The 16,287-nt window shown below is 62.0% G+C and overlaps 1 protein-coding gene and 1 long non-coding RNA gene across 6 annotated transcripts in view; both read left to right on the top strand.

Moving 5' to 3' along the window:
• Positions 1-115, top strand: part of LOC118895388 — a 28,440-nt gene extending 28,325 nt beyond the window's left edge. The window contains exon 3 of the long non-coding RNA XR_005019930.1: positions 73-115. This is a non-coding gene — a long non-coding RNA (uncharacterized LOC118895388). The remainder of the gene's footprint in view (positions 1-72) is intronic.
• RGS12 (regulator of G protein signaling 12) overlaps positions 1-16,287 on the top strand; it is a 121,847-nt gene that overhangs the window by 99,334 nt on the left and 6,226 nt on the right. The window contains exons 5-18 of one of the 5 annotated variants that reach the window (XM_036852321.1): positions 399-568; positions 1,015-1,107; positions 1,829-1,972; positions 2,732-2,911; positions 3,249-3,402; positions 3,834-3,893; positions 5,181-5,257; positions 7,147-7,341; positions 7,716-7,789; positions 8,228-8,354; positions 10,224-10,320; positions 11,745-11,824; positions 12,170-12,323; positions 13,653-14,084. In XM_036852321.1, the coding sequence (XP_036708216.1) occupies positions 399-568; positions 1,015-1,107; positions 1,829-1,972; positions 2,732-2,911; positions 3,249-3,402; positions 3,834-3,893; positions 5,181-5,257; positions 7,147-7,341; positions 7,716-7,789; positions 8,228-8,354; positions 10,224-10,320; positions 11,745-11,824; positions 12,170-12,323; positions 13,653-14,084 (2,037 nt within the window). Of the gene's footprint in view, positions 1-398; positions 569-1,014; positions 1,108-1,828; positions 1,973-2,731; positions 2,912-3,248; positions 3,403-3,833; positions 3,894-5,180; positions 5,258-7,146; positions 7,342-7,715; positions 7,790-8,227; positions 8,371-10,223; positions 10,321-11,744; positions 11,825-12,169; positions 12,324-13,652; positions 14,085-16,287 lie in introns of those variants that run through there. The other 4 variants (XR_005019928.1, XR_005019929.1, XM_036852322.1 and 1 more) reach the window with 4 other exon arrangements.

Raw genomic sequence — 16,287 nt, 5'->3', positions numbered from 1 at the left:
GGTGCACTTAGCGACAGTGCGTGTTTCTCCGGGTCCTGGGAACCCCACCGGTGCCCCTTTCTCTCTGCTCAGCCCGCCCGTCACCCAGCCCTGGCTCCTGGCCCGTCCCGACCTCAGGTGGACTCACTCGGAGCCCCTGCCGTGCCCGCGGCCAGGGCGGCCGCGACCTGTGACGAGCATCCTTGTCGGGTGTGCGCGTGCGTGGCCTCAGGAGGTGGGTTCGGTCTCGTTCCCACTCGGCCCAGTACCCAGGGTGCCCAGAACGATGTGGCCACGGTGAGGGCACTCGCCGCACTGTGTCGGCTGAACGCACCTCCTGTAGAAGACAGATGGTGAGGGCCCCGTGGGCAGGAGGGGGACAGGCCCGCAGGTGAGTGAGGTCTGTGCTGGCCCCGCAGAGCTGAACGGCGCCGACCTGAAGGACTGCGTGAGCAACCACAGCCTGAGCAGCAATGCCAGCCTCCCCAGCGTGCAGAGCTGCCGGCGCCTGCGTGAGCGGAGGGTTGCCAGCTGGGCCGTGTCCTTCGAGCGGCTTCTGCAGGACCCGCTCGGAGTTCGCTACTTTTCCGTGAGTCTGACGGGCAGCGGGCACCTCCTCCAGCCGGACCCCAGGGCAGGGCTGGGCAGGGCAGACGTCTCCTCCTCCTGCTCCTACCCCGGGCGCTCAGGCCCAGGGGTCGGAGGGAGCCTCTGTCTGCTGTGAGGGGCATCAGAGCTTCTTGTGAACCCTTGGAAGCAGCTGCCTGCTAGCCAGGCCAGCTACTAGGAAGGGATGCTCAGCCCCTGAGAAAGCAGCTGGGAAGGCCCAAGTGGTCCCAGTGAGGGCAGCTTTTACGGTTGCTCCCAGGTAAATTCTGGAGAGGCGCTTGGAACCCCTGGTTTCTGTGAAAGATGAAAATAAGAATAAAGTAGGAATAATGAAACAGAGCACAAGAGGAGGGAGGTCCCACCGCCACTACTGACGTACCCTTTTCTGAGGATTGTGTGAAGGTTAATCTGTGGCGTTTTTCTTAGGATTTTCTAAGGAAGGAATTCAGTGAAGAAAACATTTTATTCTGGCAGGCCTGTGAATATTTTAATCATGTTCCCGCACACGACAAAAAAGAGGTATGTTTCTTCAGGCTGGGAAGTGGGCGTGGTTAAAGGGCAGGGTGATCTGAGCGTAGGTTCACACATAGTGCAGTTTGAAAAGTCCGTGTAAAAATATTTTCACACGATTAAAAAAAATTCTTTTTCAGAACGTTTCTTAATATATATGATATTTAATTTTGCCTAAACATAGCTTGCATAAATGGCCCTAAAGCTTTCAGCACATGTGCTGCCGCTCGGTGTGTGGAAGGGGATTTAAGAGAAAATCCTGGGCGGAAGAGCGTCCTGAGGATGCCCGTCCGTACAGCCGCCCTTGCAGGCTGCGTGGGGGCAGCTGAGCCCCCGCTGGTGTGGGTGCTGAGCCGCGGCGTGACCTGCCCGGAGGCAGCCTGTGCCCCTCCCTCAGAGGGGGCCTCTTCTCGGCTCCTCACGCCCCGTGCTGCCCGGAGCTCCCTCCCCCTTTGGCGAGACCACACCATGTGACGCCACCCGCGCCGCCCGCACCCGGGTGCCCCGTAGCAGCCGCACAGCCCCGGTCTTTGGAACATTCAGATTGCGCTTCGACAGAATTCGGAGAGGAGCTGATTTATTGAAAAGTTTCATACTGGCTGGTACTGTTAGTTAGTATCCAAGCAAGAAATATTTCCTAGGCCCCAAGAAAATGTGTCTCCGTTGCCTGGACGCGTGTCAGAAAACACGTGTGTGGTCTGCATGTCCCACTCACGCGCTGTCCCGTCAGCTCTCCTACAGGGCCCGCGAGATCTTCAGTAAGTTCCTGAGCAGCAAAGCCACCACGCCGGTCAACATCGACAGCCAGGCCCAGCTGGCAGACGACATCCTCAGCGCCCCGCACCCCGACATGTTCAAGGAGCAGCAGCTCCAGGTGACAGCCCGGGGCGCGGGCAGAGGACTCGGGTCCCGGAGAGCAGCCCCCGCAGGCACCAGGCTGCGAGGAGAGTGCCGGGGGGACCCCCACCCCTACCCTGCCCCACCCCGCCCCCTGGGCTCCATCTCAGAGCCAGGGTTCAGCAGGGCCCTGGAGCAGGACGTCCCCACCACGGCGTTCCTGACTGTTGACACTCTCCCTTGTGCATCTGTGTGTGATCACAGGTTCATGGACGGTGATATACATAGAGATGGATAGATGTTTGGATTTTTTCCAGTTTTAGGACATCACTGTGATGAAAAGTGTGCATTAGACTTAATGTTTTTTAGAGCACATGTCCACTGGCCTTAGCAGAGGTTACTTATGTTACTGAGTCATATGAATGAGGTTTAAAAAAATGGAGGAAGGTATTTTCAAGTCAGGCCTCCCTTCCTTTAGGTTTCCCGTTGCCTTTGATTTCATTCTTACTTAACAAAGTAAAGATTCTCCAAGATTGCACCTTGGCTGTCCTGAGGCCACTCAGACGCTGGCTTTACGTGGGTTGTTGGAACTGGCGGATCGTAAGCGCGGCCACCGAGGGCTGGCGTGTTACGGGACGTGTGATCAGACATGAAGGAGCCTGGGCAACGACTCCAGGGGCGATGAGGGGCTTTGGGAACAGGCCCCGCTGCGCGTGCGGCCGGGCGCCGCCCCGCACCTTCAGGGCCAAGCGTCCAGTTCCGTGTGTCACTGGACAGCGCTGTGTTTCCTCGGCAGATCTTCAACCTGATGAAGTTCGACAGCTACACTCGCTTTCTGAAATCCCCGTTGTACCAAGAGTGCATCCTGGCGGAGGTGGAGGGCCGCCCGCTGCCCGACGGGCAGCAGGTCCCCAGCAGCCCCACATCCAAGCACAGCGTCAGCTCCGACCACTCCAACACGTCCACACCAAAGAAGGTGCCCGTCCCGGCCGCGCTGGCCCCCCAGATGAAAGCTGTTCTGCAGAGATGACAGCAGACGCCCCTGTTGGCTTATCCCCTCACCCGCAGGGAATGCAAGGCCCTCTTAGCACCCTTACCTCCCATGCGTCTTGTCTGAGGCTCTGGTCGGGGCGGGGGGCTCCAACTGCCATTTCTGGAGAGGCTGGCGGGGCTGTGCCTCTGGCCTTGAGGGACCTGGACCCTCCTGCGGAGCACCTGTCTTGGCAGCCTGCTCCAGCTCCCTTTCCCATGCATTTCATGTGATGTTAAATGACCTTCACACTGTTTTAACAACGTTTTCCATTTGATGGCAGTTGAGTGGAATATCGAAATCAGGACGGTCCCTGAATGAAGAGTTGGGGGACGAGGACAGCGAGAAGAAACGAAAAGGAGCGTTTTTCTCTTGGTCAAGGACCAGGAGCACCGGGCGGTCCCAGAAGAAGAAGGACCAAGGCGACCGTCCAAACGGTTCGTGGTTTGTCGTGTGCAGGTGGGGGAGGGAGGGGGGCGAGGCCCTCTCAGGGATGAATGAGGAAGTGTGGGCTGTGCTTGTGAGGTGGCCCTTTGGGGCGGCCTGACTGGGGAAACAGGGGGCTCTAGGGCCCTCTGAGAGGGGGCATGGTGCATTCTAACCCCCCAGGCTAGGGCGCCCCACAGGTACCACCCTCTTCTTGCTTGAGCAGTAATGGGTGCTCTTGGTAGAAAATTTGGAAAATACAACCAAGTGAAAAGCAGAATATACAGGTGTCCTGCCCTCTGTCCACCCAGACAGCCTCTTGCTTTTCTGCCGTGTGCAGAGAGGTACACGAGCTTTTGTAATTTCTTTAAGGAAATGTGACACCATAGTTTGGGTACCAAGCATTTTCAAAATTGTAATTTCATTATTGTAAATTTTAAAGGTTGCCATCCTAGATCTTCTCTGCCTTGGTTTCTTTCTTGGATGTGGCTGAGAAGACAGTGTGAGAGGGACAGGGACGGGGCTGGGACGCGCCGGGAGGGGGCTGGGTGGAGGGGTAGCCGCCTGGGCCGCGGGCCGGGGCAGAGAAGGGCGGGGCGCACGCTGGGCGCCGGAAGCACGCGCGGGAGGGTTTGGCGGCCTTTTCTTCTCCACAGACTGTCAGGAAAGGGGTTATTTTCCGGGAAGTAACCTGCAGGCTCCAGACCTGGCCCCAAGTTTAGGTTGGGCGGCTTATGGAGGAGCTTGGACAGGGAGCCCCTGAGGGAGGTGGTGCCTGTGCTGTGCCAGGCGCTTCAGAGGGTTTATCTCCTGCTTCGAGCCGGCCGCAGGCAGCGCTCACGCCCGCTTTGCAGAGGGCAGTGTAGGGAGGCTGTGGGCTTCTGCGGTGCCCTGAGGCTCTGGGGCCCTGCCTGGGGCGGCCGGTACAGCTGTTCTTCCACAAGGAAGGGCAGCCGGAGCTGGGAGTGGGAGCAGTGTCGTCCGTGCGGCCAGGGACCCCCGAGGGCCGGAGATGGGGGAGTGCCTGCCTCTCTAGGTCTGTGTCCCCACGCGGGACCCCAGGAGACCGGGGTCCCCATACCCGGCACATCTTTAGAGAGCCACCCGGAAAGGCCCTAAGTCCTGACTCCAGGACGCTCCCCAGGTATCCTGACTCTCTCGCCTGGCAGTCCGTTGCTTTTGGCAGATGGGTCAGTGGGACCTGGGGGTCTCCGTGTAATCAGGCCCCCTGCTCCACCCGCAGGCCCCGGCACAGCGGCGTGATCGGGGCCCTAGGCCCTGTGTTTTTAAAGGTCCTTTCTGTGTCAGAGTTCTCGCGATTTTTAGATTACAGTTAGCTCAGTCAGTGACATCGGGTGGCGCGATTGTCAGGACTTTACAGGAAGACGGGACATGAGCCGTTGGTAAAAGATGCCGTAACGGGCTGGCACGTGAAGCCACATGTTGAGATAACAATTCCAGATTAAATGAAGGGCAGGGAGGCCCGGCACTTGCTTGCGTTTTGACCTGCAACGAGGCAGCAGGAGCCGGGGGGCCGCGCGGGCGCCAGCAGAGCAGAGCGCGGGCTGGGCGGGGGCTCCCGGCTCCGGCTGTGTGCCAGGGGCGAGGCTGCGCCGCCGAAGGGCCTCCGAGCCTGGCTCCCGTCCTTCGAGTGTGTCTGTTCAGCCTAAAGGAGGTGTGGGGCTGTGGGGGACATGACCACCCTCGGGGGGTTTCTGCATTTCTGCATTAAGCGAGCAAGCGTGAAGCTGGTGCTGTTGGGTGTTCTGAGTCCCTGTGTCCCCTCCAGACCCCCTGCACGCCAACGGAGGCCTGGGCCGCCGGGAGTCGCAGGGCTCCATGTCCTCGGCCGGGAGCCTGGACCTGGTGAGTCCCCGCGAAGCCGTGTCCCTCGTAAAGGAGCTGTTGGATGGATGGGGAGGGCACCCCTTGAGCACTAGGAATATCTCTGGGTTTATTTCTGAGACCTTTTGTTCCCGTTCAGGCACGTTTCTCTGGACGCCCACGGGAGCGGGCAGGTGCTCCTCTTGGTCTCGGCACCTGCACGTCCCGTGAACTCAGACACCCCCGTGTCTCTGCCTGTGTGCTGGGGGCTGTGCCGACGGGGCTCTTCCCCGCCGGGCCCTGCTGCGGGCCGGGGGCCCGGGTCCTGCCTGGCCCTGCGCTCTCTCCTCATGCCCCGCTGAGTTGCTTGTCTGGCCCAGTTTCCAGTTAGGTGGAGGAGGCACTGGGCTGACCTGCTAGCTGGTTAGCTGTCGTCTGATAGCAACTTTGGAAAACCCTACTGTTGCCGGCCTCCTAGTCGCTTGAGATGGTCAGGCAGTAGTGAGTGTAGAATGTCATTTCTTCTTCAGTTATAACAATACCAGTTAGAGCCGTGAGGGTGGACCACGCACCAGTCAGCTATTGCTGCCTGACAAACCATCCCAAAACCCAGTGGCTTAAGACAAAGATCATTTATTATTGCCCGTGCGTCTGTGGGAAGGGCATATTTGGGGCCATTTTGCAATCAGTCTGCCACCTGCAAACTAGTTTTCTGAAGTAATATTTGGGAGAAAGAGATTTTCAGACCCTCGGAGGACAGAGGGGTAAGGAAGTGACAACCAGGGCAAGTCGGGCATTAGAAAGAGGCATGCGGGGAGCTGTCTGTAGCCAGGAAGCGGTGCTGTAACTCAGGGACCCAGAGGTCTGCCACGGGGAGCGCGGCCGCGGGCTGGCCCCTGGTCCGGCTCCTGCCCCGAGCACATCGGAGCCCTGCTCCGAGCAGTGGGGAGGGGCCGCCTCCCCGCTCTTGCCTAGTCCAGCCACAGCGCAGACATCACGTCGCAGGTGCTGCTGTTCTGGAAGGCTCGCTTCCCCATCCTGCAGGCATGTCCCCCGCCGCAGGGCCTGGCAGTGGGACAGGTGGGCGGGGCCACATCCCCCGCGCCGGGCAGAGGTGGTGGGCGTTCTCTGGGCAGAAGGCACCCCAGGCTGCAGGCTGCCTGCAGGGCGCACCCCCGGCAGCCCCGCGGAGGAAGGAGCTGAGACTCCCCTGTGCCCCTCACACCCGGCCTCCCCGCGCCCGCTCCTCATGAACTGGGGCCAGGGTCTGAGGGGCCTCACACCCTCAGGTGTGTGCCGCTGCCTCTGAGCCTTGGCCCGGCCGTCCCGCCCCCTCTCCCAGCCTCTTCCCTCCGGCCCACCTGCTGTCTGTCCGTCCATTCCTCTCGGAAAGGCCTTGGGCCTGCGAGGTCGGGCAGAAAGAGCCAGAAAGGTGACCAGAAGCAGCAGAGGTTGCTTGCTTTGTCCGTCCCCAGCTCCTAGGCTGAGAGACGGGCGAGGCAGCTCCTGGTCCCTAGATGGCCTCAGTGGGCTCTGCAGGGTGACTCCATGTGCTTCCGGGTCAGGAAGGCCAAGACCGGACCCCTGAAAACAAAAGTGGGAAGGCCCATCCTATTCTAGGAGGAAAGCTAGTTAGCATGGCCCTTGTAAAAGTTTAGACTCAGAGGTTGGAGGCTGGGACGGCAAGGACGGTGCCTGTAGTTGAGAGGGGGTGGCTCTCTCTGTTAACTAGCAGCCCCACAACTTAGCGGCCGTGTGTGCACAGCGCACTGTGCCTCTATCGGGACGTGTTTGCATTGTGGAGCTGGGTGTGCACAGGGAGCCGCACTGCTGGGCCCCCCAGGCGTGTGCAAGCTACGATGGCCCTTCCCCGGGGCCTCCCCGCACCTTCCCTGACCCTGCGCCCGCCCCCGTGTCTCCCTGCCCCCCAGCCAGAGGCCTGCAGGACCCTGGCGCCCGAGAAGGACAAAGCCGCCAAGCACTGCAGCATCCAGCTCCCCGACGGGACGGCCTGCGTGGTGCTCGTCAGGGCGGGGCTCTCCATCAAGGAAGTCCTGGCCGGGCTCTGCGAGCGACATGGCATCAACGGGGCTGCCGTGGACCTCTTCCTGGTGGGCGGGGACAAGGTACAGGGCTGCGGAGACCGAGGGCCTTTCCTTTGGGGGCGTCTGCCCTGTGGGAGATCCTGCCGATAGGGGAGCCGGCCAATCTGCGTGTGTTTACCTAAACGTGCGGGTTCCCTGCCGCCTTGGCCTGTGTTGGGCCTCGCGGCCGACTCTGCTCTGTGCTCCTCGTCTGAACCGTGCGTGTGACGGAGGTGGGTCCTGATAGCTCAGTCTCGCTGCGCAGAACCCTCTGCGGGCTCACAGCAGCCGGTCAGAGGGCCGAGGCCTTCCCTCCAGCTGTGGTGGGCTGCGTTTGAAGCTGCACTTTGCTTCGTGCAGCCGTGCGCCCTGGCTCCCACTGACGCCCGTCTCTCTTCCTTTCGTGTGTTCCGTAGCCTCTGGTGCTGCATCAGGACAGTAGCATCTTGGAGTCTAGGGACCTGCGCCTAGAAAAACGCACTTTATTTCGGTAAGAGAAATGCAATTGCCGTTTTCATGAGGTTTCCAGAGCCGCAGGCTGTTTCTGACCACTTGCCCCGCTGGCCTCCGCTCTGCTGGGAGTGCCGACACCCCCGCTGCGGGCTCAGAGGGGCAGCCGCACGTGGCCCCAGGCACCCCAGGGGCCAGAGGGTCACGCTCCCCGCCTGCCGGCGACCACGGCAGGGCTGCACCTGGGGCAGGGTCGACCCGTGGGGAGGGGCCGCTCCTTGTCGGGTGTGACAGTCCTGGCTCAGCCCCGCGAGACCCTAAAGAAGCCCCCCTGTGGGCTCTCTTCTCGTGCAGAACCTGGGGCTGCCTTGGTGATCCCCGTGGGTGCCACGCTGCTCTGCTCTTGAGACGGAACGTCCACGTGACAGTTGCCGCGTATTTGTGGCAAACGTGCTCCTGTTTCTCCCCCTCTAACCAGGCTGGATCTGGTGCCGATTAACCGGTCTGTGGGACTCAAGGCCAAGCCCAGCAAGCCAGTCACGGAGGTGCTGCGGCCCGTGGCGGCCAAGTATGGCCTGCGCCTGAGCGAGATGGTGGCCCGGCTGGTGAGTGACCAGGCTGGTGAGTGACACGGGGCCCCTGGGCCCCCGAGCCGCCCGCAAGCTCAGCGCTGCCTGCTGGGGCCCAGCTTGCCCCTGTTGTCCGTGGAGCGAGCTGTGGCTGGTGTAACGGGAGGACGCCGTGGGGCCGACCCAGCGCCTGTGTGCAGCTTCTCCACCCAGCAGGCCCTGGGGAGGACGTGGCCGCTGCCCTCCGGTTTCCCACCCTTTGGTGGAAATGCTTGCTGCTTATTTGTACCGTGGTTGTGCCCTCTGGGGTTTGGGTTGGTATTTGAGATTTGGGGGTTTTGGCCCAGGGAAACAAATGAAAACCTTGCAGCCTCCCGCCATTTGCAAATCTGATCAGATGACGGCACGCGCTGGCGTGCGTGACCCGATCTGCACCAGCCTGTCGGGCATCCGCTGCTTGGCTGTCCAGCTTCCCACAGGCCGTGGGTCTGGCAGCTCTCTCTGGCGTTTCCGCGCCGGGCCGTCGGGTTCCTCCGGGAATGGGTGAAGGCGGGATGAGAGCAGAGCCCCCGCCCCTGTAGCCGGAGGGCGGTCCCGCACCGCCACACGTTTGCTTTGAAATGCGGTGACTTACGACCCATTGGCCTGTGTTCTCCTTTCTTTAGAAAATATACTTTATCAGAGCTACGATTTCAAGTATTTTTAGGATTTTTATTTTCTCTGAAACGGGCTCCATAATTGTTCAAGACTTTGACGTGAACGAGAGGACCAGTTAAATTGTTTTCAGACTTCCCGAGGGTAACCCGAAGCCCTCCGCCCAGCACACTGCGGGGTGGGGGTGCCGTCCTGGAGTCTAGAATATGCCGAATGGAGAGGGACGTGGCCTGGGTTCCATGTGGTCTCCCTGCTCGTACTCTGTTGAGATCCTAAGCGATCCTTAGTCCCCGTGCCTGTTTCCCCATCTGTAAAGTGGGGTGAGTCACGGAAGCATGCTCATGGGGTCGCTGGGGGGCTTCAGTCCCAAAGGGCTGGCCAGTGGTTGGGGCTCCTTCCCCGCTGGGCTGCTGAGGCCTGACCGGGAAGAGTGGTCCAGCTGCCTCAGGACTCGGGGCCGGGAGAGTCGGGGAGGGTGGTACGGGGAGTCCTGTGGATGGGCTGTGAGGATGTGGCTTTCCTTGGACCCTCCTCCTGACCCTCCTTAGTGAACTGTGGGCCGCGAAGTCGTGAGCCAGGCAGGACCCTGCTAGCCTTGGTCCGTTCCCCACTCGGCTGGAGCTCTGTCTGCGCGTTTGGTAGCTTAGCAATTTAAGAGCCAGACTACAAGTTCAGATTGTTTTTTTGACAGAGGATGTGGGACTTGAACAGCAAGCTAGTCTCTCCAGGAGAGAAGGGCAGGATCCCGGGCCTCAGACGTGCCTGCTTCCTGCCCACAGGGAGGCATCTCCCCGCTACTCCCACGCCTCCTAGTGCATTGGGGACCAGTGAGGTGGGCTTGAGGTCCCCCCCTCCAGGTTGGAGGTAATGCTGAGACTTAGGCCAGCTCGACTTAACGCCTAAAAGCACCAAACTTGTGGACGCAGATGGTAGCGGCACCCACCAAGTGCTCCTCCACCCCCGGGTCTTCGACTCGGCCCGGTGTCGCCAGCAGCCATCACTTGGGTGACAGCCCTTTCAGGCGGTCTCCTCCCAGCGCCTGCGTCCCGGGCAGGCCCGCTGGCGCTTGGGATCCTGGTTATTGCACGTCAGGCGTCTGCGGCTGGCCCTGCCGAGGTGACAGGACCTGGGGTCACCTGGCGTGTGACTCCATCAAGCCTGGGATGGTCCTGCTGGCAGATGGACCACACGCAGTTGTTCCGGAAAGCTCCAGCCTGGGTGAGCCGCTCATTGCGCCATCTCTGCCTCTAGAGTGGAGAGAAGGAGCCCCTGGACCTCGGAGCCCCCATCTCGAGTCTGGACGGACAGCGGGTCATCTTGGAGGAGAAGGACCCCTCCCGAGGGAAAGGTGAGCAGGATGATGCTTCCCTGGTCCTTCCCGCCTCCTGGGTCCCTGAGCTCGGCCCCCTGAAAGCTCCCAGCCCTGCTGCCCTGTGGTCTCAGAGTGACACTGCAGATGGCCTCACTTGGGTTTAGGGTCTCACGGGGCCCGGCGACCCCCTGCCATGGCCGAGTCCAGCCGTGGCTGGGCATCTGTCTGTGGGCAGGAGACCCCGGGACCAGGAGCACGAGGGCCTCTCGCTGGGACCCCTGCATGTCTTCTCTGCCGTAAGAAGGGGCGGCAGGCCCTGCGAACACCCTGCGGTCGCTCTGAGGGTCCAGCATGCCCTGGAAAGTGCTCTCTTCCTGGGAGGCCTCCCTATCCCTGCGCACAAGGGACCTGGGACCCTGGGGCGTCGCTGCCCCATGTCGGCCCAGCAGTGGCTGAGGTGGGGGGCTGGGGCCCCCTGTGCCTAGTGCACAAGGAATCGGTGGTTTACAGGGCCCTTTCCCATACGCTGCCTCAGCCCCGCAGCCCTGCCCTGGGGACGGGGACCTGCACTCCCAGGTGGGGGCAGCGGAGGCATGCCTCCTGGAGAGAGCCTTCTGGAGTCTACTGAACAGGGCGAGGAGGTGGCCGTGTCAGGAGCCGCCCCCTCCCTTCCCCGGGCTGGCTCAGCTCTGAAATGGGCTACCGATCACTCGTTTCCATCCCCAAGGGTGACCCGGGCTGCGGTCGCCCTTCTGCCCTCGGGCTCCAGTGCCTGCCCCTTGTCCCCCTGTGGGCCCATCTGGGTTCTAGAGAATGCTGTGTGCGCTTCTCCTGCGCGGTAACTGGCCTCGGGGGGCGAGCGACCTGAGCGGGGCCCAGGTGCTCAGCACCTCCCTCCAGGGTCTGATAAGGTCGGACCTCCCGGCCCGCTTGTGCACAGGTGAGTCTGAAGGCACAGCTGCGGGCAGGTGCGTGCAGGGTGTTTGGGACGCTGCTCACAGGCAGGAGGGCTGGGACTCCGCCAGCCCATCCTGGGCCAGGGAGGTGGTCTGTGGACCACGAGGGCCAGCAGGGGTCAGCCTGCAGCCCTGACTTGGGGCAATGGCCGGATTTGAAAATACATAATAAATGTGAGACTCTCCTACTTTCTACAGACGCTCGTGACAAATAGTACCTGAAAGGCGCTTTCACTCAGCACGGGACCACAGAGTCCCAGTAGACACAGTCAGCCTCGAGCCTTCTCCCCGTCGCCCTCATGCACACCTCGCCCAGACCTGGTCCTCTGTCCCTTGACCCCGCAAGGGTGCTCAGGCCTGAATGCGCATGTAGATAAGGGGCCTCTGATACCTTTGGCTTCTGTACAGCTTTGATCTCAAAGACGTATAAACGTGATTATGTTAAATGTTGAGATGGATTTGCAATTCACTGCAGTTTTGTAAAGCTTATGTCACTATGTTCAGCGTCCACAGATAAACAGAAAAGTGTGCCCATCAAACAGAGCGCAGCTGTAAATGCCAGCTCCAGAAATCACTCGGCTACGGTAATTCCCCTCCTCACCCCGCCTCGCTCCTCGCCTGCAAAGCTCAGGGGCAGGCGCCCCCAGCGGCTCTCTGCCCTGGTTGGGCCTGCACCCTGGGTTGGGGGGGGTCTTCTTAGGGTCCCTTTGTGGTGCCTGCTCCCACTAGCCTGGGAATCGCTGGGTGGGTGGGTGTGCCTTACGTGCTGTTCTTTTGGAATCTTTATCATTGCGATTGATGTTTCTGCAACGCATGTGAAGTCCAAATCAATGCAATCTGTGTTTCAAAGACCCTTTTTGTATAACTGATGAACTGTGTTGTCATGTGTCTGAAATGTGAGTGGAACTTTGACTTTCCTTCTGACGCAGGGAGAGGAAAGAACGCTAGGCAAGTCTAATTCTATTAAAATTAAAGGAGAAAATGGAGAGAATGCTAGGGATCCCCGGCTTTCAAAGAGAGAAGACTCTATTGCAAAGACTGGGGAAAAAAAATATCAGAGAATTAATTTGGACGAAGCAGAGGGTATGTGTACTTTTTAAAACTTCCACGTTTTTCGTGAATGCAATGTCAGTTTTCCAGTCCAGTCACTAGAAGCTTCTCTGAGTTACTGACATTGGGGTGGCCGTGACCCGTCACACTGAGCACTCGCCCCTGTGTCTGTCTGCAGCTGTCGGTGTAACTCTACTAAAGCCCCAGTTTTCAGACCGAGAGCCGGGCCCTAGGAGTCAGGGAGCCCCATGTGGGGCTGCAGCAGGCGGTCTCTGTCCCGCCTCGCAGCCGGGTCCCGGCTCAGAGGGGGGCTCGGGACCCGGGTCCACGTCCCTGAGGGTCCTCGCCAGGAGGAGGCCGGTGGGAGGGCCCGGGCCTCACTGGCCTCCGCTGTCGGGGCCCTGAGGAAAGGCTGCGCGTTCGGCCATGGGGGCCGGATGCCCGAGCCGCCCCCGGGCCTGCAGGACAGAAGAAGGATGGCCTGAGAGATGGAGAGGAGGCGTGGGGGACTTCCTTTTCTTCCGAAAGCTCGTGACAGAGAGACGCTCTAGGAGCTGTTCTGCGCCCTGAGCTGTAACCCGGGGAGCACTTCCTGGGCAGGTCAGCTGGGCTAGTCACAGCTCCCCGTGGCGTCCGGCCACGTGCCAGAGTAAAACACACGCCCGCTCTGAAGTTCTCGCGTTTCTGAGCGCCGTTAAGATTTGAGCTTTTAAGCTCCTTGCTGGTCAGAGGCTCAGAGTGTAACTTAAGCCTCGAGAAGGCTCAGTGTAGACACCATCTATTTTGGATGGTGAACTCGAGTTACAACTGAGAATCCACCCAGGTAAGAAAAAGAAGAGCTCTGGGGAGCCAGCCAGGAAGCTGGACGTCCCCGGCGGGGCGGAGGTGCCGGGAGGGGGCGGCCTGGGGGACCGTGGCGCTCCCGGGGCGGGGTGCGCGGCGGGGAGAGGGGCCGAGGGCGGGGCGCTGCTCACAGGCCCCATCAGGACCGCCCTCTGCCCCGGGTGGTGCCCCCGAGAGGCCTCCCGCACACGGCTCTGGGCTGGTTCCCCAGCTCCGGGCGCAGGCGTTCCTGGCCGTGTCAGGCCGTGGTGCCTGGTCAGCGGCCTCCCTCCTGCTCAGGAGGTGGCGTCCAACGTGGGCGGAGCGCAGACATGCGCCGCGGGTGCGGCGGCCCGGAGCCGGTCCAGGGAGGAGCGGAGCTGTCTGCGTGGCCCGCGGCCTCCCTGTGGCTGTGCCGGTGGCAACAGGAGGAAGGGGGAGGGCCTGGGGCAGCGGGGCCGGGCTTTGCAGACGCGCTTGCTGTGCGTGCCGGAGGGTAGACGCGCTAACGCTTGGTCAACGTGGGTTTTCTTCCAACAGAGTTTTTTGAGCTCATTTCCAAAGCGCAGAGCAACAGGGCAGACGACCAGCGCGGGCTGCTGAGGAAGGAGGACCTGGTGCTGCCCGAGTTCCTGCGCCTGCCGCCTGGCCCCCCGGGGCTCGCCCTCTCCCCGTCGGCCGCCCCCAAGGCCGTCTGCACGAGACCCGCGACAGGCCACGGCGAGGAGAGCGCTGCCCGGCCCTGCGAGAGCCCGGCCACCAGCCCTGGCTCGGCCGACAGCCCGCCTCTCTGCGCCCCCGGGACCCCCAGCCCCCCGGCGCAGGCGGTGGAGGCCAGGGGCGTCCAGACCGTGGAGGGCGAGCGCGGGGCCGACCTGACGCTCACGGGGGAGGGGCACATCAGCAGCCCGAGCAGCACGTTCCTGCCGCCGCCCCCCGCCCCGCCGGGCTCGGCCGCGCCTCCGAGACCAGGTACCTCTGGGCATGACGCCCCTGCTCCTCTCTGACCCCGCTCCTGCCTGCCCGCCCGCCGGGGTCGCCGGCCCGCTGCTGTCTGCCCAGTTAGAGAGCGCCAGCGGTGGAAAGTTACCCCCTCCGCCCCTTAATCCCTCTAAGGAGGTTTCAGCGTGCCGGCCTCCTCGGGTACTGTGTTGGTCGTGGCGACCTCTGCCTTCTCTAAAAGGACCCGGCGGCCGCTGAGGTCAGAGTGTGGCCAGGATGGGCGGCGGGGGGCCCGGAGGGGGTGTCCCCCTGTGGTGTGACGCTCGTGAGCGGCGCCCGCACTGGGCCTGGCGGTGCCCTCCCGCCGCCTTTCCCTGGGTCCCCGGCAGTAACGCCACCAAGCAAGGCCCTGGGAATTTCTGCAAAATGTATGTGTTACTTTTATTACAATCTGGATAGCTACCGTTTTTAGTATTTTAATCTCAAGGCTGAAAAAAACAGTGTTTGTCTTGAGCAAGTGGGTGAAGCCCGTGTGATTTAGAGCAGGAGGGCTGCGCTGACCCTGCAGGGAGGGGGGCTCACCCTCCGCCCATCGGTCAGACAGCAGGTGCGGGCCCTGCGTGCTGGGCGCCGGGATCCCCACGGGGTTCCCTGACCCCGGGTAGTCACAGGCGATCCTCCAGACGGAGGCACGAACGCGTCACGGTGAGCAGAAGGGCTGGCGGTGGGGCTGTTCCTTAGCCGCGTGAGTGTCAGCAGGTGAAGCGAGGCCCCCGGCCTCCTGGGAGAGGGGCTCCCGCCCCGCACTAGGGCCACGGCCTGTGTCCCCGGCCCCGAGGTGTAGGGGAGGAGCCTTGTCCGCGCAGGCATGTGCCCGTGGAGCCCCTGGTGCCGCCGTCCTCGCCGGCGGGCTCCGTGGTGTGCAGACACTAGCTGTGGCTGCTGTTGTGGGTGGCGGGAGGCCCCCTCTGGTCTGAGTCCTGCCCCAGGACTGGGTCCTGTCGGACCTGCAGCCGCATCTCCGTGGGGACCCAGGGCGGCATTAGTCTCTGGCTCTGTACCCGTGGGGTACTGGCGCTTTGGGGACTGGCTCTGCGGGCCGGGCTCCCGGCGCCCTCCCCACGGAGACAGCCCGCGGACGTGAAGCCGGGAGAAGCCGCGGCCTTCCTTGCATGTCGCCTGCACTTCGACCTGACTTCCCTTCTGCTCTTCCCGTAGACACCTGTGTGTAGTTTCACCTGTGTTTTGAGTCTGTGGTCTTCCAGGAGAAATAAACTCTGCATCTCATCATTGGACTGGTTTAAAGCGCTTTCCTTTCTCACTTGAACATCTGTTTCCTCTTTAGAAAACTACAGGTGTATTTTAATCCAGGGAAAACATTGCACATTTTAATGGAATTCATTGGGTTTACTTTAATATACTGGCTTTCGAAAACAGACCATTCACTCACCAGATATTCTTGAGCGCCTCACGCACATCCGCAGACACAGCTGTGTAAGGGCGGCAGTAACAAGCTCCACCAGGAGGCTGGGTGTGAAAGCGGGGACACCGCGGGGGGCTGGGATGGAGCACACCGGGGCCACGGCCCTCCCCTCCCTGAGTGTTCCGGGGTCGGGGGCCGGGTGGAAGGAGGGTGGGGTGCCAGGCGGTGGGGGGTGGGCCGGCCGGGCCTGATCCTCCCGACCCGCTCCCCGTAAACCCAGAGCCCAGGCTGGCTGGCTGCCTGCTGTCCAGCCACTTCCTCCGGCTCCACAGTCCGGGCTTGGGGCGTTGGGCCCACGCGGATTACCCAGGGGGGGGCTCAGCCCTCCCACCTCTCGCCCGGCAGCGTGGGCAGCGTGACCGGCGAGTTCTTGCATTTCCCGGGGGCGTGGCTGGGGGCCGTTGGTGCCCCCCTGTGCACTGGTTGTCCCCGGTGAGTAGGAACCCAGGTGGGGACCCTGGATGCTTGGCTCCGTGGGTGTCCTGAGCAGGGAGGACAGGGAGGGGCCGTGAGGGTCTGTGATCGGCCAGCGTCCTCCTGGGGCTGGGAAGGGCCCCCGCTCCTCCTCCTGTGCGGTGCCCGCTCGCCCTGCGAGGCCCTCGGTGGGACGGCCTCCACGTTGGGCTCGCCGGACGGATCCTCTGCTCGTCCTGTGTACCTTGCGTCCACCTTTGTGACGCGGAACCGCACCCGAGGTTCCCCAGCCAGCGAAGGGCGCCGCAGACACCCTTGGGCCGGCGCGCGTCTGGA

The sequence above is a fragment of the Balaenoptera musculus genome, chromosome 5, assembly GCF_009873245.2.
Source record: "Balaenoptera musculus isolate JJ_BM4_2016_0621 chromosome 5, mBalMus1.pri.v3, whole genome shotgun sequence".
NCBI lineage: Eukaryota > Metazoa > Chordata > Mammalia > Artiodactyla > Balaenopteridae > Balaenoptera > Balaenoptera musculus.
The sequence above is the reverse complement of the archived record's forward strand: the minus strand, read 5'-3'. Positions and strand labels throughout refer to the sequence as shown.